The 22,665-nt window shown below is 42.2% G+C and overlaps 1 protein-coding gene across 1 annotated transcript in view; it reads left to right on the forward strand.

Moving 5' to 3' along the window:
• The window catches only part of PLCB2 (phospholipase C beta 2), a 207,257-nt gene that overhangs the window by 63,126 nt on the left and 121,466 nt on the right, over nt 1-22,665 (forward strand). The window contains exons 4-6 of the mRNA XM_075843498.1: nt 7,026-7,166; nt 9,412-9,491; nt 9,851-9,904. Of these exons, the coding sequence (XP_075699613.1) occupies nt 7,026-7,166; nt 9,412-9,491; nt 9,851-9,904 (275 nt within the window). The remainder of the gene's footprint in view (nt 1-7,025; nt 7,167-9,411; nt 9,492-9,850; nt 9,905-22,665) is intronic.

Raw genomic sequence — 22,665 nt, forward strand, 5'->3', positions numbered from 1 at the left:
GACTTTTCCTCAGCTTATCACCCCCAGTCCAATTGGCAAGTTGAGAGGATCAACCAGATCATGGAGAATTATCTTTGCCACTTCATCTCTTCACAGCAGAATAACTGGGTACAGATTCTTCCATGGGCTGAGTTCTCATACAACAGCCACACAAGTGAATCCACCACTTCCACTCCATTTAACATTGTGTACAGTCAACTTCCTAGAGTCCCTCTCCCAGTGTCGACCACATCTCAAGTACCCGCTGCTGACTCTGCTGATGGGGACTTTTTGCAAATCTGGCAACAGACCCAGTCCTCTATTTTACTGGCAGTCGATCGCATGAAGCGAAAAGCAGATTGTAAAGGATCTGCCAGGCACAGCTTCTGTGTCAACGCCCATAGGTAATCAGTCTGCACCTGCTTTTATGTCTGTGAGACTGACTCCATCTTCCACCACTCAGGATGGCAGGCTTAGGAGTGGGAGAGCCTATCACAGCCTGGCCAGACGGAGCTAGCTCCCGCCCTCTGTCTATTTATACCTGCCTTTCCTGTTCCTCCTTGCTTGTGATTCTTCTCGTTTGGTTTCCTGGCCCTGCTGCAGCTTCTTGATCTATTTGACCCAGCTTCATATTGACCCTGGCTTATTGACTACTCTCCTGCTCTGCATTTGGTAATTCGTACACTCCTGGTTTGACTCGGCTTGTTCACTACTCTCCTGCTCTGCGTTTGGAACCTCGTACTCTCCTGGTTTGACTCGGCTCGTTCACCACTCTTGTTGCTCACGGTGTTGCCGTGGGCAACTGCCCCATTTCCCTTAGCTTCTGTGTACCCTTGTCTGTTTGTCTGTTGTGCACTTATTGAGCGTAGGGACCGTCGCCCAGTTGTACCCCGTCGCCTAGGGCGGGTCATTGCAAGTAGGCAGGGACTGAGTGGCGGGTAGATTAGAGCTCACTTGTCTGTTTCCCTACCCCCATCATTACACAGATACTAGGAGAAGAGAGCCGCCTCAGTATCTTCCGGGGACTAAAGTCTGGTTGTCCTCTCGGAACATTCGCTTGAAGGTGCCTTCATACAAGTTTACTCCCAGGTTCCTTGGTCCTTTCGAGATTCTGCAACAAATCAACCCTGTCTCCTATAAGCTGCGGCTGCCTCCTACCCTCAGAATCCCCAACTCCTTTCATGTGTCCCTCCTGAAGCCAGTGGTCCTGAACCGCTACAGCAAGACTTTTAGTTCCACAGTTGCTCCCAGAGAATCTTATGATATATTCGAGGTGAGGGAGATCCTGGACTGCAAGAGGGTAGGAGGAAGCCCCTGCGCTTATTAAGAAATTCCTCTCTTGCTCTGGCCCCAAGAAGAGGGGGCGTAAGAGGGGGGATACTGTAGCGTCCGTGGCCACGGCCCATCGGGTTTACTCACCTCCCGACGTCTGCAGCCATGGATCCGTGAGCGCTGACCCCCATCTCCTTCCTAGGAGGCGCCAGCGCTCACTTCCGCTCCAGTCCGTCCTGTGTCATCTGCCACGTCCGGAGGAATCCGCCGCGTTCTGTGCTATCTACCACGTCCGGAGGAGTCCGCCACGTCTGGCGCAACCTGCGGCACCTGTGTCATCCGCCACGTTTGGCATTATCTGCTGCACCCATCACCATCAGTGCCAGAGCTGCGGCCATTGTCTGGACTATCCAGGTACCCTTGTGCGGAACATTGTATTGCTGGGGTTTCCTGTTGTTTGGCCAGCTGCCTCCCCGCTATGGCGGTACGGCCTAGTGGGTCCACTAACCTGCTTCGTGACACAAGCATTCTGTGAGCGCTCGTTTGCCCGATAATTGGCCGGTGTAAAAGGGCCTGTGCGGTTTGTGGCACACTTGATTGTGGAGATATGTAAACAATGACTGCTCATTTACAGGCTCCATAAGTAAGATAAGTTACATCTGTCCAAAGATTTGGAGTTACATAAGCACAATGTGACAGATTGAGGAAGTCTTGAATTTCAGTGCCACTTAACATATTGGGAATCTTTCCCCTGCCTGTATTCTGTGGCGTCTGGATGGTGTCAAGGTCCCTTTTTTCAACATCAATATTTAAGTTAAAACATTCAGGATGTTAGTCGAGATCTTTGAGGGAATGAGCAACAAAACTTCCCATTGTACTTGTGATATGTTTCGCAGAACAGAGTATATATTTTTTCCCAGGCTGCACTGTATTCTGTCAAACACATGTATTTGGGAACGGCGGAAAACATTGATGAAATCAAACTTTTAATGACATAAAACACACTTTGGGTTACAGCATTGTGTTGTAATATTGTTTAAGGTCTGGGCTTCATGGTGACTTGTGCTAAAATGACTAACCCAGCGACTGCAATGGGTTCCAGTTACAAAAATAAAATAAAATCACAAGCGACCTTTCAACCATTAGAAAAAAGCAGGCACCACTACTATAGCATAACAAATATGGGTGCTATACAAGTGTTAATAAGATATTGTACTCTACAATTAAAACGACCACTTACAAAAAGAGTATGCACACCTACAATAGTACATATACAAAACGCACAATAGCTTTATTATAATATACAAAAAAATTAAAAAATTATATACATATACCCAAAAACAAGTAAAAATGGAAAGACCTGTAGAGGAGAAGGCTTTGGGTTCCTAGAGCACTGGGCTGACTTTTCATTGGGGTACAAACTGTATTCTGCAGATGATTTGCGCCTAAATGGAAGGGGGTCCGCTGTGCTGGGGGAGAGAATTCTAGCTGTGGTGGCGGAGTGTTTAAACTAGGGCTGAGGGGGAGGCCAATGTAGAAAATAAAGGGGTAGTTAGGTTAGAGAGGGGTCAGACTATATTGGTGGGGGGAGAAACAAACGGTGGGGAGAGGACTAGGCAACAAGATAAGGAGATCCTTTCGTTACAAAACAGCAGTGAAAATAAAAAAGCCCAAATGTCAAATAATCACATTTCTGATACTGAAAGTGAAACATTTAAAGGCAAGTTAAAGTGTATGTTCACAAATGCCAGAAGTCTAGCAAGCAAAATGAGGGAGCTGGAGGCCTTGATACTGGAAGAAAATATAGATATTGTTGGTGTTGCTGAAACATGGCTAGACTCTTCACATGATTGGGCTGTAAATCTACAGGGTTTTACACTGTTTCGGAAAGACAGGGTGAATAGGAAAGGTGGTGGTGTATGTCTGTATGTGAGAAGCGATAGGAAGGTGAGTGTGAATGAGACATTAGAGGGTGAAGATTATGAAGAGGTTGAAACCTTGTGGGTGAAATTACAAAGGGAGGTAAACACTGAAAAAATTACTTTTGGTGTAATCTATAGACCCCCCAATATAACTGAAGAGATAGAAGGTCAAATATATAAACAGATGGAGCGGCTGCACAGGCGGGTACTGTTGTGATAATGCAAGATTTTAATTACCGGGATATTAATTGGTGTCATGGATCGGCTTCAACTGCAAAGGGGAGACATTTCCTCAACCTGTTGCAGGAAAATTTTATGGGCCAGTTTGTGGAAGACCCGACTAGAGGTGAAGCTCTGTTGGATCTGGTCGTTTTTAATAATGCAGAGCTTGTTAGGAATGTCAATGTTCGTGAAAACCTCTGTAACAGTGATCATAATATAGTTATATTTTACCTATACTGTAAAAAACAAACACAGGCTGGGAGGGCAAAAACACTTAATTTTAAGAAGGCCAATTTCCCGAGGATGAGGGCTGCAATTCAGGATATAGATTGGGAAGAACTAATGTTAAATAATGGGACAAATGATAAATGGGAGATTTTCAAATCTACTTTAGGTAATTATAGTGCAAAATTTATTCCTACAGGTAACAAGTATAAACGACTAAAATTAAACCCCACATGGCTTACACCTTCTGTAAAAAGGGCAATACGTGACAAAAAAAGGGCATTTAAAAAATACAAATCTGAGGGTACAGCTGTAGCCTTTGTAAAATATAAAGAGCTTAATAAAATCTGTAAAAAGATAATAAAATCAGCAAAAAAAAAAAATGAAAGGCAGGAGGCCAAGGATAGTAAAACAAATCCTAAAAATGTCTTCAAGCATATAAATGCAAAAAAGCCAAGGTCTGAACATGTAGGACCCTTAGATAGTGGTAATGGGGAGTTGGTCACAGGGGATCAAGAGAAGGCAGAGTTACTAAATGGGTTCTTCCGCTCTGTATATACAACAGAAGAAAGAGCAGCTAATGTAGCCGGTGCCAGTGCTGTCAGTTGATATACTGAATTGGATGAATGTAGATATGGTGCAAGCTAAATTAAATAAAATAAACGTACACAAGGCCCCGGACCAGATGGGCTACACCCTAGAGTTCTTAAGGAGCTTAGTTCAGTTATTTCTGTCCCCCTTTTCATAATATTTAGAGAGCCTCTCATGACTGGTATAGTGCCAAGGGACTGGCGCAGGGCAAATGTGGTGCCTATTTTCAAAAAGGGCTCTAGGTCTTCGCCGGGTAATTATAGACCAGTAAGCTTAACATCAATTGTGGGGAAAATGTTTGAGGGGCTATTGAGGGACTATATACAGAATTATGTGACAAATAGTATTATAAGTGACAGCCAGCACAGTTTTACAAAGGACAGAAGCTGTCAAACCAACCTGATTTGTTTTTATGAAGAGGTAAGCAGAAGCCTAGACAGAGGGGCCGCTGTGGATATAGTGTTTTTGGACTTTGCAAAGGCATTTGACACTGTCCCCCATAGACGTCTAATGGGTAAATTAAGGACTATAGGTTTAGAAAGTATTGTTTGTAATTGGATTGAGAATTGGCTCAAGGACCGTATCCAGAGAGTTGTGGTCAATGATTCCTACTCTGAATGGTCCCCGGTTATAAGTGGTGTACCCCAGGGTTCAGTGCTGGGACCACTATTATTCAACTTATTTATTAATGATATAGAGGATGGGATTAATAGTACTATTTCTATTTTTGCAGATGACACCAAGCTATGCAATATAGTTCAGACTATGGAAGATGTTTGTGAATTGCAGGCAGATTTAAACAAACTAAGTGTTTGGGCGTCCACTTGGCAAATGAAGTTTAATGTAGATAAATGTAAAGTTATGCACCTGGGTACGAACAACCTGCATGCATTATATGTCCTAGGGGGAGCTACACTGGGGGAGTCACTTGTTGAAAAGTATCTAAATCATAAACTAAATAACAGCATGCAGTGTCAATCAGCTGCTTCAAAGGCCAGCAAAATATTGTCGTGTATCAAAAGAGGCATGGACTCGCGGGACAGGGATGTAATATTACCACTTTACAAAGCATTAGTGAGGCCTCATCTAGAATATGCAGTCCAGTTCTGGGCTCCAGTTCATAGAAAGGATGCCCTGGAGTTGGAAAAAATACAAAGAAGAACAACAAAGCTAATAAGGGGCATGGAGAATCTAAGGTATGAGGAAAGATTAAAAGAACTGAACCTATTTAGCCTTGAGAAAAGACGACTAAGGGGGGACATGATTAACTTATATAAATATATCAATGGCACATACAAAAAATATGGTGAAATCCTGTTCCATGTAAAACCCCCTCAAAAAAAAAGGGGGCACTCCCTCCGTCTGGAAAAAGAAAGGTTCAACCTGCAGAGGCGACAAGCCTTCTTTACTGTGAGAACGGTGAATTTATGGAATAGCCTACCGCAGGAGCTGGTCACAGCAGGGACAGTAGATGGCTTCAAAAAAGGGTTAGATAATTTCCTAGAACAAAAAAATATTAGCTCTTATGTGTAGAAATTTTTTACTTCCCCTTTCCCATCCCTTGGTTGAACTTGATGGACATGTGTCTTTTTTCAACCGTACAAACTATGTAACTATGTAACCTCAAATGAAGGTCACAGGCAATACTGTGACCCTCCTGTGATGTTACCTTTCAGATAAGGGGTAGAACCAGACAATTACATGTATAAACAATCTCCAATATGACACTCCCTTAAGCACAATGAGCAGTATAAGGTTGGGTTCCCACAGTGCAGATTTGCTGCAGATTTTACATGGGGTCTTTAAGCCAAAAAACAAAATGTCTGTTTTTTTTTCTAGAAACACCTCCATCCATGTCTATAGGCAGTTTATGGTATTGCAGCACAGCCCCAATTACTTGAATAAGAACGAGCTGCAGTACCAAACATTGTCAATGGAAAAGAGTGGCACTATTTCTAGAAAAAATATACAAAACACACAAACCCTTTAAAGAGGCCCTATCTCCTACATAATGCGATAGGCGCTGTAATGCAGGTAACATCAGTGTTTTTTATTTAGAAAAACTATCCATTTTCACCAAGTTATGACCTATTTTAGCTTTATGCTAATGACTTTCTTAATCCCCAATTGGGTGTGTTTTTACTTTTGACCAAGTGGGCATTGTGGAGAGAAGTGTATGACGCTGACCAATCAGCATCATACACTTCTCTCCATTCATGTCCATTTGTATTCACAGCACAGCGTAATCTCGCGAGATCTCGCTGTAAAAGACAGCGAGCATTATCTCGGGTAAGTGACACACTAACGTTACCGAAGCGTCGGGAGTGTTTAATAGACATCGCGTCCTGGCTGGAACGTTAATGTGTGAGAATGTGACAGCACATAGTGAACAACGCAGGATCACTATGTGCTGAGTAAATGAATGGAGAGAAGTGTATGACGCTGATTGGTCAGCGTCATACACTTCTCTCCAACGCCCACTTGGTCAAAAGTAAAAGCACACCCAGTTGGGCATTCCCGTTTCCGTTAAGAAAGTAATTAGCATAAAGCTAAAATTGCTCATAACTTCCTCAAAAATGATTGTTTTTCAAAATAAATAGGACATCTTTAATGTTCTAATTTTTTTTAGTACGGCCATTAAAAAATTGTTGTGATGAAGCCACGTCAATAGTGTGTGGTAGTGCTCAGGCCCTACTTACAACCAAGGGCTTAGATTGCTCTTCCAAACAGTAACTTATTAATACATTCTATAATTACTTTCCATCTTGATCATATCTCCATCTTTTATATAATTTATTTATATCATTTGTATAGAGCCAGAAATTACGAGAAGTTTTCAACATGGATTTTCCTGACAATAACTTCCTGGCCAAAACTCTATGCATCGTTACTGGGTCAGACATGGTGGATCTCACCTTTCACAACTTTGTATCCTACAAGGAGAATATCGGCAAGGTAAAGTACCAACACTCTTATAAAGAAATGATATATTCTATATTGCTGCTATATCTGTAATAAAGTTGCTTCACTTTTACAGTATAGAAATATACTAACTACAGGCAAAATAGTAGCTTTGCCTTCACTTTGACCGTTCACTGTGGTATACTGACTAATCTCATTGCCACATTACCATGAATATATGCCAGATTTATACAAAGAATTACTGGTGCCTCTGTTTGACTGATCAGCTCCAACCTTCTCCAGCATAGGAGCTGATTAATATGAGTGAATTTCCCAGAATTTGTTTCGGTCGAATCATCCGTCCAATTTGATTCAATGTAAATAAATTTGTCACTTATTGAAAGTGTCCCGTTTGCTCTGAAAACTCTTGTCTAAGTCTTTGATTTATTCTAGGACTGTATTCAACCCCCTTGAAGAACTTTAACTGCAAGGCAACATATAATACCAAAGATAGAGGGAGGGAAAACTGGAGTACATTTTGGGAAAGCTACCCGCAAGGCATTATCGGGAATTCCCCCTGAGATCATGTGATCCTTTTTCTAAGCTACTATTTTAACGCAATTCATGCACCGCAATCCCCAAAATGTTCAGAAGTCGACAAATCTAAAATGTTTGGAAAATACAGATAGAATTGCAGCTGATCATTATCTTATGTGTAAGGTTGGCTTTACACAGACCAAATAATAGGGGTGGGTTTAAACGTGGCGGAATTGTTGCAGATTTTCCACTTTGACCAATGATTTCCAGAATAAATGGGCTCTCTCGAGTACTTCAAAGGGTTGTCTATTTTCAGCAAACTAATGTTATTTTTTGTATAATAAAAAGTTATACAAATTTCCAATAAACTTTCTGTATTAATTCCTCCTGGTTTGCAAGATCTCTGTTTGCTGTTATTCAGTAGGAACTTTCGTTGTTTATTTCCAGTGGATCAAATTCTGTCCATGGTCATGTGATGGATACACAGGTGAAAGGATAGTTACAGATCCCAGAAGCTGCATGCACATCACATGACCTTGGAAAGAATTGTATCCACTGGAAGTAAACAATGAATGGAAAATAACGCAGCCCTTATAGGGCAATTGCACGCGACCAAGTGCCACTTGGGCAGTTTTTCACTACCTCTGAGTGGCACCTGATAGTTCATTCACTTCAGTGGGTGAATCGGATCCATGAAAGCGGACCCGACTGTCCTATCTTTCCACGGATGATGGATGTGACTCGGGCAGTACACATGGTCGTGTGCAAGAGTCCTTAGACTTATTCACTTTTAAGTAAAATTTCCTGAAAAACTGCTCAACATGGTACTAAAAAGTAAAAAAGGCCTCATTGAATTTTTTACAGATGAAAAAGGATCACATGACCTTGGCCTGGCTTCCCCATAATGCCTTACAGGCAGCACTCCCAAACTACACTGCCTCTACCCATATATGTTGCTGTCACTTTGACATAACTAATGCTGGCATGGTGTTAAAGAGCTTGAAAGGGGTTGGATACAGTTCTAGAAGACATCAAAGAGTCAAATGGGAGTTTTTCGTGGCAATCCGGGCTCCTGCTCTGGAGCTCATTCCCAGCCGCTCCCGCTCTGAAGTTAAGTCCTGGCCGCTTTCTTAAGCAGGCACTTTAGATTCACGGTAAAATTAATTGGACTGAAGCGGACGCAAAACGAATGTCGGAATATTGCTTATCTCTAGTGAGATCTCTAGCTGCTTTTTAACCATGGGATTGGAGAATGATGTGTATTTTATAATCTGTGGTATTATAACGTACCTCTAATATAGTAAATAAATACTGCACATCGGTGCAATAAAAGGATAGATAAGATTTGGGCTCTGATATTTGCAGTACGTAACAATTGTTTCCATTACCCATTATAAACATCACTCAGGCTAATAGCCAAACCAGAGACATGCATGTCCACACACAATGGAATTGCTGCAGAACATTTCTGCAGCAATTCCGTTGAAAAACGCACCATTTCCTGCGGTTTTTATGGCAGAAAATGGTGCGTATTTTGCTGCATTTTTCCCAATGTTAGGAGATGGAAACATCCCCTCTGAAAAACGCAGCAATTCTGGCCACTTTCCGGCCGGAAAAAACACGGAATTTCAGCAGTGTGTGGACGGCCCTTATAGTCACAGTACCTACAATGTAGAATCAATGCTAGTTAATGCAAAAGGCACAAGTGATGTAGTGTTTTACATAAAGTTTTGCTCTTTTATAATGGATCCGTCTTTTGCAGGACTGGGCTGCTGACATTATGACTATCATCAAAAATCCTCTTCTAAACAATGCTTCTCGTTACTCCTTCTATGAGAAAATGTAAGTGATCTGTGCGTTAAATGGGTTCAATGGAGTTAACATTAAAAGGGCATTTATGGGGATATGAAAAAAAAACGTTAAAAATTAGCACAAAATGTTAAAATAATAAACTTGGTATTATACTTAACTTTAGGATTCCTTACCATTCCCCTGCCGCTGATGTTGGGGTTCCCCACTGCATCTCTAGGCCCCAACGTTATTCCTTAAATAACATCCGACAGTGACTTCAAAGTCATTGCCGCATTGTGTAAAAATGTTGTCATTCAAGATATTTCACTTTATATTCAACATATTCTCAAAGTAGTTAAAGACACAACATGTATACCGATATTATTTTTATTCACTTTTTTTCTCATTAGACATGTGAAACTCACACTTCAATTAAATGCAGAGGGAAAGATTCCAGTACGCAAGTAAGTAATTAAGAAATAGATTTTGGGAATAGGTATACAGATATAGTCCTTCCCTAAAGTGGGTTCTACTCTTTTGCCTGCTTTCATCCCAGTAGTTAAAGTAAACGTTCTGGTCTCACTTACGGTCCTCTTACACGGCCCGACATGGGCCGTGCAAAACGAGCACCGATCAACGAGACAGCGCTCATTTACTCTTTTCACAAGGAGCTATGTATGGGGGCAAGCGCTCATTACTATGTTTGCTTGTTCATCGGCTAATCGTTGCCCTGTTTACACAGGGCAATGATCGGGAACAAGCATTCTGTGAATGCTTGTTTGGCTTCAGTAAAAGGACCTTTAGATGTGGTAAATCTCTGCCTGCATAGTTAATGTATGCTAAATAGGTCTCGTACAGAAGGAAGAAAACGGTCTCTCTAAAGGTGACCACCCAGAAAGTCTATGTTTTACCCTTTACAGAGCCTTGAAACATCACTCCGGTTGATAGCCAAACCAGAAACACCCATCTGTAGACACCACAGTTTTGGAGCTGTTGCTCTCCATTAGTAGGATTCTGTTTGGCTGAGTGAGATGCCTTTGATGCAGCTCTTGGTAGATACTAATTCTCAAATGCAGAGATCCAGCTGTTTTAGGAGCTAGCTCAACTCAAAGTAGAACCATTACCTTCCAAGAGCTACATCAAGTGCATTTAATTTAGCCAATGAGAAGCCTACTTAGCGCTGTTTCAGAGTTCTTGCTCCTCATCAGTACAGTCTACAGATGCATGTCTCTGGTTTGGCTATTAACCTGAGTGATTTTTCAAGGCTACATAAAGTTTTGCATACTAACTTAAAGGGTAGTCCCCTACTGTATAGGTGGCACTAAAGATACAATTTTGTGCATAGTTTTGTCTTTAAGATTCTCTACCAGCTAGGCCACCCCAAGGAGAATCAGTACCTTCCAAGAGTGAGTGTAAAGTGATACTCCAGGCAAAAGCTGAAAGTACAGTTATTGTCAAGAGTGAAGGCTAGGGGTCCTATATAAAAAGTGACACACTGTGCATGCTGGATGGGTCCTGACAACCACTGCCGAGAACTTAATAAACAGGCAGGCTGGAAGTGAAAACACAAGTAAGACTAGGCTGGGATGGGCATCTCCACTCCAGGCAATTGTTGTATTTTCAGCTTTTTCCTGGACTAACATTAAGGCTGTAATCACAAATGAAGTTTTTGATGCAGTTTTTTTTTAGCCAAAGCCAGACGTGGATCCAGGAGGTAGGAAAAGTATAAAGGAAAGACTGCTATGTCTCCTCTATTTAGTATCCACTCCTGTGTTTTGGTTTTTAAAAACTGCATTAAAAACGTCATGTGATTCCAGCCTTTGAGAATAACTGGAAAATTGATTCTCCCTGTTCTATTCTCTGGGCCAATTGGTGAATCAGCAAAAAAAATTTTTGCTGAAGGTACAGATGAACCTGGCCAGAAAGTATCCAAGAAAAACCAGGTTGCTTAAAGTGCTGTGAAAAATTAAAAACGTTGTAAAAGATGCATCTATTAACAACAATGGGCTAAGAACAATGGAGATGGGAACATGTCCACTACTGTATAATTAAACTATCGATGTTCCAATAAATTAATCAGTGTAACTTGTGGATGTGCTGGTACGCTCCTCGGTAATCAGCTGATCATGAAAATGACTATGCAAAGCAGGGCTGTGCAACCTTTTAAGGTCCGGGGCCACATTGTGAAATTGTACCTATTCCAAGGGTCTAAATAAAAAGGTTTTTTCTTATGAGACGTTCATGGCATATCATCAGTATATGCCATCAATATCTGAAAGGTGGGGCTTCTACTTTTGGAACTCCCACCTGTCGGGAGAACAAGGAAACAGCCGAGCGATTCACAACTCCCATAAACTACAATGGAGAAAGAGCAGCATGCATTCACGGCCACCTCTCCACCTCGTCCCATACACTTTGGTTGTGTTAAGAGGGGATTGGGGACTCCCATTGTCCTTATATATGGGGTTCCCAGAGATGGTACCCCCACTTATCAGATAGTTATGGAATATCTGGTCCGAACCATCAGTGGATAGTTGGGGGCTGCACAGAACAACATTGTAGGCCACAGGTTTTGCACCCTTGATGTAAATACATTGCTTATACATTACTCATCCTGTACAGACCCTGTATTATGGCTTCTTTTATATTGCTTTATTTCACAGTAACTATTTCACTCAATTATAATAGCTCAGCTAAGGGCGTGTCTGAAACAAATTTGTTCACTGTTTCCAATAACAACTGAAAAAAAATAAAAGCAGCTCTTGACTATAATACAGGCTGTAATTTAGGATTAGTACAAGATAATTAATGCAATGTATTATAACATACTAGTCCTTTTCAATGAATTAGAATATCATCAAAAAGTTCATTTATTTCAGTAATTCAATTCAAAAAGTGAAACTCATATATTATATAGATTCATTACACATGGAGTGATCTATGTCCAGCATTTTTTTCTTTTAATGTTGATGATTATGGCTAACAGTTAATAAAAACCCAAAACTTAGTGTCTCAGAAAATTAAAATATTAAATAAGCCACATTTCAAAAATGATTTTTAATATAGAGATGTTGGCATACTAAAAGTGTGTACAGTATATGCCCCAATACTTGGTCGGGGATCCTTTTGCATGAATTACTGCATCAATGCTCTTTCAATGGCCGAATGGTTGCGAGCACCATTCCACAACACCCTTGGGACTATCTCGGACCATACTATAACCAATTCCGGAAAAAAGGTGGCAAAACGATTCAAATCAGCCCTAATGATAGAAATGAGTTCCGTCACCCTAACAGAACATAGGTCGTTTCCCCCAGCATGCACGACCACGACCGTTGGTCCATTTGTGACCTTGCTTAAGTTAACCGCCTCAGGGAGAACCTGGAGCCATTTAAGGCCCCTAAAACCCTTCCAATGCACATCCGCTTGACGGAAGCCGAGACTGGTACCCCCGGGCCGATAAGAAGCTCGCAATGCAGCCCAATAAATGTATGAGTGGCCCAGCAGCCACACCACAGTCCTCCTGAAACCTAGAAAGAAAGAAAACAGAAATAATTATCAAATCAACAAATGAGGGCGACTTCCAATGCCCCAGCCTTTTAACCTCCGCATCAGACATGCCCCCAGCCTCCGCTACTGTCGCAGCGCTAATGCGGAATGAGTGAGTACCATACTCCGCCGGATTTACCCCAGCTACGCCCAAACAATGCTTGAATACCCTTGTAAACTGGAATTTTGTTAAGGGGGTGCTATCGGCGTGTACCAAGAAACAAGGACCGGAGAGACGAACTGCAACATATCTCGTGATAACGTCCACCGGGCACAAGGATGAAGGAAGACTAAAAATGGACAACCACACGCCCTGCCCATATAAGTCTGTTTTGGAACGACTAACCCTCACCCTGATTGAATCGGGCAGCAAAACTACATCCTCCCTGAGGAGGCCCGCTACATGACTAACTCACTTATGCGCAACGCGCCAAAGAATGGTAACATAAAATCACACTGAAACAATAAACCCTCGTACGCGGATGCGCAGATCTCCGGCGTGCTACCTACTATCCGCTGCAATAATGAGAAAGAAACAGACCGGCGCATGTCAACAGTTGGTTTTACCTTCTTCCAACCCCGCAAGATCTACGAGAAAACCGGACTTTTTGTGGCGTCCAGCAAACCCAACAACCTGAAAGCAAAGGCTACCCCAGACAAACGCTTTTGAGCCACCCCGGCAGACACCCCTTTATCCTGCAACCAAGACAGGTAAGTAACAGTAATACCATGGCAATTCTGAGGAGAGAGGAGCACATCCTCCTCCGCGCAGGCTAACCACTCTCGCCACGCCTTACCATGCCCGTCCCATGTAGCAGGAGCAACCGAGGACTGCACCAATGGTATCAGATGTTCCCCGGCAGATCCCAAAGGAAAGAGGGGCATGGGTAGCCCTCTTGATCCGCCAGCGGGTGCAGGTCCCTGAAACGATGCCACTGGAAACGAGATAAAGAGTCAGCAATCTCATTACATACACCAGGAACATGACGTGCCTTGACAACCATATTAAACGACAAACACAAGAAAACAAGATGACGTAACAAAGCCAGAACTGGCGGAGAACTCGAGGTAAGTTTGTTAATGGCTATGACAGTGCTCTCATTATCTGACCAAAACAATATCCTCTTATTGCGCATGTCGCCTCCCCATATTTCTAAGGCAACAACAATAGGGAATAACTCCAGCAGTGTCAAATTCCCAGTGAGACCCGCTGCAAACCAATCCTGGGGCCACTGATGGGCCGACCATTTATTGCCAAAAATCGCGCCATAACCCAAAGACCCTGCCGCATCGGTGAACAATTCGAAATCTGCATTGCCACACTCCCGCTCAGGAAAACAGGAGAGACCGTCATAATCCGACAAGAGGAGGCCGCGCCTGCCTACCTGTTGGACGCCCAGCGACATCAGATGGCTGATCAGGGGGAGACACAAGCAGAGAGGAAAGCCATCCAGCTCCCTCCCTCTCAATCTTCTCCTTCAGGAGTGCGATCAACGCTGCGTCCGCCATGCTACTACTCTAACAAGGTTAGTGGTGTAATCTCTACGGTTCCTTCCACGATCCAAAGGGTGGGGTCCAAGAGGAAGCAACTCCCCCTTGTACCCTAATTTATATGGGTGGGAGGGCCCACCCAGGATACTCCCAACAACCCCACCCTACCCAGGGGATAAGCCTGCTGGGTAAATCCCTTAAGGGGACATACCCTATAGTCACCAGCTCCCAAGCCTAAACAGCATGGGAGCTGTGAAGCATGGAGTTCTCTAAAATTTCCTGGTAGACGGCTACATTGACTCTGGACTTGATATAACACAGTGGACCAACACCAGCAGATGACATGGCTCCCCAAACCATCACTGACTGTGGAAACTTCACACTGGACCGCAAGCAACTTGGATTGATGCCGCTCCACTCTTCCTCCAGATTCTGGGACCTTAATTTCCAAATGAAATGCAAACTTTTCTTTCATCTGAAAACAGGTCTTTGGACCACTGAGCAACAGACCAGTCCTTGTAAAGGCTTAGGAAACCTTTGCAGGTGTTTTGTGTTGATTAGTTGATTAGAGTGTGACACCATGAGTCTATAATCTTGAACTTTTACCCAATACTAAGACTAAGTTTTGGGTTTTCATTAACTGTTAGCCATAATCATCAACATTAAAAGAAAAAAATGCTGGAAATAGATCACTCTATGTGTAATAAATCTATATAATATATGAGTTTTACTTTTTTTAATTTAATTACTGAAATTAATTAACTTTTTAATGATATTCTAATTAATTGAGAAGGAAAAGGTAAAAAAACTAAACACTCTCATCAGAGCAACCTGAGTACAGTACAAATAGTACGGTGACATCAGGGCAATATATACTAGAAACAGAAACAATAAAAAAACACCTGGATAACAAGAGGCACCCAACACTTAGGTTCTAAAAATATAAAAATGTATTAATACAAATATAAAAAAAAGAGAATATTATCAAAAAACCACATCAAAGGTGATCCTGCATCACAGTGAGGACATCACAAACCTAGACGGGCGAAGCATTTAGCCAAAAAATGACTAGTGCACATGAGTGCAGGAATAGTATGACATGACATTACAAATACATGATGCATGAACCTCATACAATAATATACAAATGAATACTCAAAGACAGAACAATAGTTCAATACTATTTAAGCAACAAGAAAATGCACTAGAGCAAAAAATACATTAATGCAGGTAAGTAATTAGCCAGAACATGGTGTGACACTACAGTATACATTTGCATGCCATGTAGCTGACAGGGAACTTGACCTATAGAAGCAAAATGTTGGCAATGAATCAAAAGTAGATGACAAAAACAAGCCAAGGCAAAAGTAGTTAGGTGGTGATATTAGACAACATTACAAATATAAGTTTCGGCCATATTGTGCCTTAGAGACCAATCATAGGTAGATGCAACACATATACTTCAAAATGAATAATATGTCTAGGACCAATAATAAATGGCGATATTAACCACAAAAAGATTATGACAAATCTGTGAAAGTGGAGAAGAGAAAAAACACATACTCATCATTTAATGGTGCACCTCAGCCAAGGTGGGTGGACTTACTCGGCCACAAATTGCGGGCTTGGCAGGCTTTAGCAAAGTCGGTCTTGAGTAGGGTAAACCACGATCCCTCCCTTGTGCGGATGTCCAGAAAGAGCTACAACCGTGGCGTGGCTCCCCACTGTAGAGGTGTATAGGGAATTTGAACAAAATGGAGTATGGGAGCAAGGCCTAGTCGAGCAGTGTACGATCTCCGTGATCTCCATTATCTCCACCGTCAAGTTTCAGGCATGAAATGTTTAGTGTCACTGACTAAAGCGGTGTGCAAAGTGGCGTGCAGAGCAACCTGCACACAAACATGGCAGAACACGTGGGATTCTAGGATTCTATGACTTGTGCTGACGCGTTTCGTCACTACGTGACTTTCTCAGAGCGTTACGTAACCAAGCAAGTATAGGGTAATTAAAGAGTATAGCAACCAAAAAGCAGCCTAATTTATACAATGATACGTTTAACCGATGCAAAGGCTTAAAATGATACAAATAAATGTACATTTAATACTTAATTTTTACCCCATTGGTCATCATCCAAAGAAACCTAACAAAAGGAAAAATAAAAAATGAAAAAAGAAGAAAGTTAAATAAAAATAAATATAAATAATAATAATAATTAAAGAAAAAACAAATGAAAAACATAAAAATAAATACACAGAAAACCGGATTTGGCAGTCACAGTAGATAATGATGGAAAAGTGCGGACTGGGTCCCAGGAGTCGGACCACGAACTGGATGCAGTATCGTGGGCAGAGTCCCGGGATCCAGGCCACACCCAAAGAAACATGTAATTTCAATTCATTATTCAGCCCAAGTGGATGAACGGATTTCAAAGTAAATATTCACATACTTTCTTTTTGAAGAAACAGGCGGTCACAGCATCCACCCCTATTGTCCCTGGAAAGTTGGTAAATAGCCGAAAGGCCGTCTGGTGACTGTCCATGAAAGTCCCTAAAGTGAGTAGCTAGGAGGCTCCTCTCATCAGCATTCCTAATATCGCGGATATGTTCAGAAATCCGTAATTGCAATTTCCTAAGGGTTTACCCTACGTAATACTTCTTACAAGGATAGCAAATCAAATATGCAACCATATTGGAACGGCAGTTCAAAAAACTTATTACTAAGAATAGTTTCCCAATAGTAGTCAAAAAATACATTAGATTTCTTGACATACTTACTTTGCAAGCATGTGCCGTATTTTATCATTCCCTTAAGTGAATGAGTCAGCCAACTCTTCACACTTCACACAAATATCTTCTAAATTTCGACCTTACAAGTAAGTTGCGTAAATTTGGAGCTAGTTTTGTAGTCATGCTTGGGTAGTCTCCTATTCTGTCACCTATAGGCTCACATAGAGTTAAATGTGGCCAATATTTTAATAAGATCTCTTTTACAGTGTTCCAGTGTTGGCCAAGGCGGGAAATAAATCCAACTTTATTCTTCTTATCGGTAGATAGTACAGAGTATTCGGTGTTATGTCCTTTGGTTTTACTATATTGGTTTTTATTCTTGGTCTGCAACAATGACTCACGGTCAATGTGGAGGGCTTTATTGTACCCCCACTTTATACATCTACCAGAATAAACCCCTCTGCTTAAATCGTATAGCTAAATCACGGGCTTCTTTTATAAAATCTGAGACATTTGAGCAGTTTCTGCGAAGTCGCAGAAACTGACCTACAGGAATGCCTTGTATTAGGGACTTAGGGTGGTGGCTATATGCTAACAGTAAGTATGACCGGCAGTAAGCTTTCAGAATGTATGGGTTTCAACCCTATTACCATTTTTCTTTATCATCAAATCAGGAAAACGAATCTCTGTGTCGCCAGCGGTGTAAGTCAGGTGAATATTAAATTCATTATGGTTGAGACGACAAACAAAGTCGTCCATTTGTTCACGTGTATCATTCCATACCATGAACACATTGTCAATATAACAGCAAGATATAAATTTATGAAACAGTTCACAAGAACAGACAGCCAACGACTCCGAGTAACCTTGGTGGAGGCAAGCATACGATGGTGCACAAGATGAGCCCTTGGCAGTTCCCTTCATCTGTAAATAGAACTTGTCATCAAAACAAAAACAGTTATGAGTCAATACAAATTTAAGCATATGGACAAGAAACTCATTTTGATGAGCAAAATCAGGTCGATACATATAAAAGAAATATTAAATATTAAAAGAATGTTACTGCTTGTAACCCAACCCAGTGGAGAATAGAAGTATAAAGAGACTCAACGTCTAGTCCTACCAATATACAATCAGAAGGAATAATTAAATCATGTAGTTTGGATAAAAAGTTACCAGTCTAAAGGACAACTGACGGTAATGAAAAAACCTACAAATCTACAAATCGTCAGCCGCAAGCCGCCCGCAAATCGCGGGCAATGCACATGGCCGCGGCCATTATTTTCAATGAGCCTGGACCGCAGAAGACGGCCGTAATAAGACATGTCCGTTATTTCTGGCTCCCGGGCCATGCACAGACCGTAAAAACTACGGTCGTGTGCATGGCCCCATAGAAATTAATGGGTCCGCAATTTTCCCGTGTGCATGGGGCCTATCAGTTGGACCGTCAGCACTTGAGATTATAGGGCACCCGGGTGGTAGCTGTCTATTCTTGTGAACCTTAGGTAACACATAAATAGTGGGCATTCTAGGTTCCTTGAGTTTAAGATATTGAAACTATTTTTTGCTAATTAAGCCTTCATCAAAAACAAATTGAAATTTCTGATTTAGTTTGTTTAATATTAATTGAAGGGTTGTCATATAGTCATCTATAGCTGAAAGTACCTAGCTGTCTCATTATTTCCCAAACATAATAGTCCTCCTTGAGAAGCACCAAATTACCACCTTTGTCACTAGATTTTAGAATTCTTTTGCTTCACGCAACTCATTAAGCCCTTATGTCCTGGTGCGGGGAATGATGTATGGAGAGCACTCACGCGCTGAGCGCACTCCATACGCTGCATGTGTCAGCTGTGTTTTACAGCCGGGACACCCGGGACCCGGGCTGTTCCTGGCTGTTTAACCCCTCAAACGCTGCGGTCAGTCGCGAATGCAGCATCTGAGGCGTTGAAAAGAGGGGGCGGTCCCCCCCCCACAACGAGATCGGGAGGGTGATGATGGTTGTCAAGGCCCCCAGGACTGCCTTCTGCTCTGCCTTTGTCAGGCAGGGCTGAAAAGACAGGCAGGGTGTTAGGGATCTGCCAGGTACTACATCTAGGTATACTCCTGGGATTAATCAATCCACACCTGAGGCCAGACCTGTTCGACTGACACCATCTCCCACCAACCAGGGTGGCAGGCTCAGGAGTGGGAGAGCCTATCGCGGCCTGGTCAGTCGGAGTTAGCTCCGCCCCCTGTCCTTTATTACCTGCTGTGTTCTCCTCCTCAGTGCTTGTTATTCTTTTGGATTCCTGGCCCCACTGCTGCTTGCTCCAGCCTGCTTCTGCCGTGCTTCTGCCTTGCTGCTGTTCTGCTTAACCCGCTTGCTTTGCCTCTGGCTTGCTTCCTCCTCCGTGCTCACTTGGGTATACTCCACTTCATCCTGGTCCTGACAACTCATTCACTGCTCCGTTTCCTCGTGGCGTTCCGTGGGCTACTGCCCCTTCCCTTGCGTGTTCCCTGTTTGTTCTCCCGTGCACTTAGACAGCGTAGGGACCGCCGCCCAGTTGTACCCCGTCGCCTAGGGCGGGTCGTTGCAAGTAGGCAGGGACAGGGCGGTGGGTAGATTAGGGCTCACTTTCCCTTCACCTCCTTCCTGCCATTACACAGGGCTGAACAGAAGCCTGTCAAAATAACAATATACTGTAATACATTAGTATTTCAGTGTATTGTACCAGCGATCCAACTGATCGCTGATTCAAGTCCACTAGGGGGGTAATAAACGGTGTAAAAAAATGTGAAATTTTAGTATATTAAAAGTAAAAAAACAAAACACTTTTACCATTTTTCCCTTTTAAAGTCTGTTTTTTGGAAGACGGAAAACCAGACAAGGCCAGAATCAAGTAATTGATAGCACAGGCTGCAAAAATAATATTATTAATGTTACTGATTTTCCACTTACTCAGGTGCATATATCCCTACTGAATCATGGCCTTTCCTTCGTTCCAAGTACTGGGGGTAATGAATTTGAAGTCTATAAGGATATCCAACTATTTGTCCGAAAAATCCTGTTACGGTTGCATCACTCTCGAGTGAATGGCCACTATCCACTGGAGAAATCCCTGATGTGTCATGATGAATTCCTATCTAACCTTACTTCTCAGGAGGCCATAGCACTGTCAGCTCTACAGGAACTAAGTGACATCAATACTCATCCAGACACTACAGTTTACTGAATTGAAACCTATCAGTCTCACTATACCCCCAATATCCTCCAATCGACATTGTCACAATTCCGTGGTATGTGGACCCACTAGGCCACTCCGCTATAGCGGAGTGGCACCTAGCCAAACAACAGTCAATGAAAAGTCTTCGTACAAGAGTACCTATATGAGAGTCCAGACAGACACGAGATGTAGCAGCCGCATTGGCACAGATGATGCGTGGCACAGGTGACGCTTGGCATAGCAGATGACGCTTGACATGGCAGAAGACACTGGACGTGGCAGATGACACTTAGCATGGCAGATTACACTGGATGTGGCAGATCGAATAAACGTGACCCCAATACTAGACTTGAGCTCAGGAACAAACACCGTTAAAGGATACAGGATATGGGAACACTGGGAACAGGATACAACTAAGGGACCATTTGCTTAACTAACATGGGAAGACAACAAGAACGCTCAGGCAAGGAGGTAGAGGTCAAAGTCCATTTTATGGTCCAGGGTGATCAGGGTATTGGATAGGGTACAAATCACTGGTGCGCCAGGGACGAGCGTGCACACACGCACCCTAGGAGCCACAGAAGGACAGTGCAGCTGCAAGTGCTGGTGTCTCCCGGGAAGCTTTCTGTATCCCACGGTCACGGCTGCCAGTGAGTACAGTATGCCGGTGGTCAGCGACAGCAGGCATAACAGATATGTAAGGGCATTTATGGAAGGGATTGATTGCGATCTGAGCCTATAGACGACTATATGACAACATTTTGACTGATATTACACATAAACTAAATCAGAAATGTCAATTTGCTTTTGATGAAGGGTTAGTTAGCAAAAATGGGTTTTAATATCTTAAACTCAAGGAACTTAGAATGCCCACTATTTATGTGTTACCTAAGGTTCAGAACAATAGACAGCTACCACCCGGGCACCCTATAATCTCGGGTGCTGATGGTCCAACTGATAAACTTGGATGATTTGTAGATTAAAAACCTTGTCTTTTGTTTTTTCATTACTGTCATTTGTCGTTGATACTGGTGACGTTTAATCCAAACTACATGATTTAATCATTCCTTTCTTGTCGATAGGCTTGAACTTGTATTGACTCATAACTGTTTTTGTTTTGATGACTAGTTCTATTTAAAGGTGGAAGAAACTACCAAGGGTTCATCTTGCGCACTATAAAATGCTTGCCTCCACCTAGGTTACTGGGAGTCGTTGGCTGTCTATTCTTGTGAATTGTTCAAGAAATTTGTCTCTTGCTAGTTTCGTTATATCGACAATGTGTTCATGGTACACGTGAACAACTGGACGACTTAGTTTGACATCTCAACCATTATGAATTTTATATTACACTGACTTACACCGCTAGCAACATGGAGAATTGTTTTCTTAATTTGATGATAAAGAAAAATGGTAATACGGTTGAAACCCATACATTCTGAAAGCTTAGTGCCGATAATACATTACTGTTGGCATATAGCCACCACCCTAAGTTCCTAATACAAGGCATTCCTGTAGGTCAGTTTCTGCGACTTTGCAGAAACTGCTCAAATCTCTCTGATTTTATAAAAAGCAAGTGATTTAGCTATACGATTTAAGCAAAGGGGTTATTATGTTAGATGTATGAGTACAATTTAGCCCTCCACATTGACCGTGAGTCATTGTTGCAGACTAAGAATGAAAAACAATATGGTAATACCAAAGGACATAACCCCAAATACTCTGTACTATCTACCGATAAGCGGAATGAAGTTGGATTTATTTCCCGCCTTGCCCAACACTGGAAAAATGTAAAAGAGGTCTTATTAAAATGTTGGCCAAATGTAACTCTATGCAAGCCTATACGCGACATAATAGGAAACTACCCAAGCATGACTTCAAAACGAGCTCCAAATTTACACGACTTACTTGTAAGGTCGGAATTTAGAAGATCTTGTGTGAAGAGTTGGCCGACTCCTTCACTTAAGGGAATGATAAAATGTGGCACATGCTCGCAATGTAAGTATTTCAAGAAGTCTAATGTATTTTTTTACTCTACTAATGGGAAACTATTCTTAGTAATACGTTTTTTTGAACTGCCATTCCAATATGGTTTTATATTTGATTTTCTGTCCTTGTAAGAAGTATTACTGTAAAGGATCTGCCAGGCACAGCTTCGGGGTTAACTCCCAGAACTAATCAGTCAGCACCTGAGAATACATCCCTGAGACTGACTCCTGCTTCCACCATTCAGGCTGGCAGGCTTAGGAGTGGGAG

The sequence above is a fragment of the Rhinoderma darwinii genome, chromosome 12 (genome assembly GCF_050947455.1).
Source record: "Rhinoderma darwinii isolate aRhiDar2 chromosome 12, aRhiDar2.hap1, whole genome shotgun sequence".
In the NCBI taxonomy this organism is placed as follows: Eukaryota; Metazoa; Chordata; class Amphibia; order Anura; family Rhinodermatidae; genus Rhinoderma; species Rhinoderma darwinii.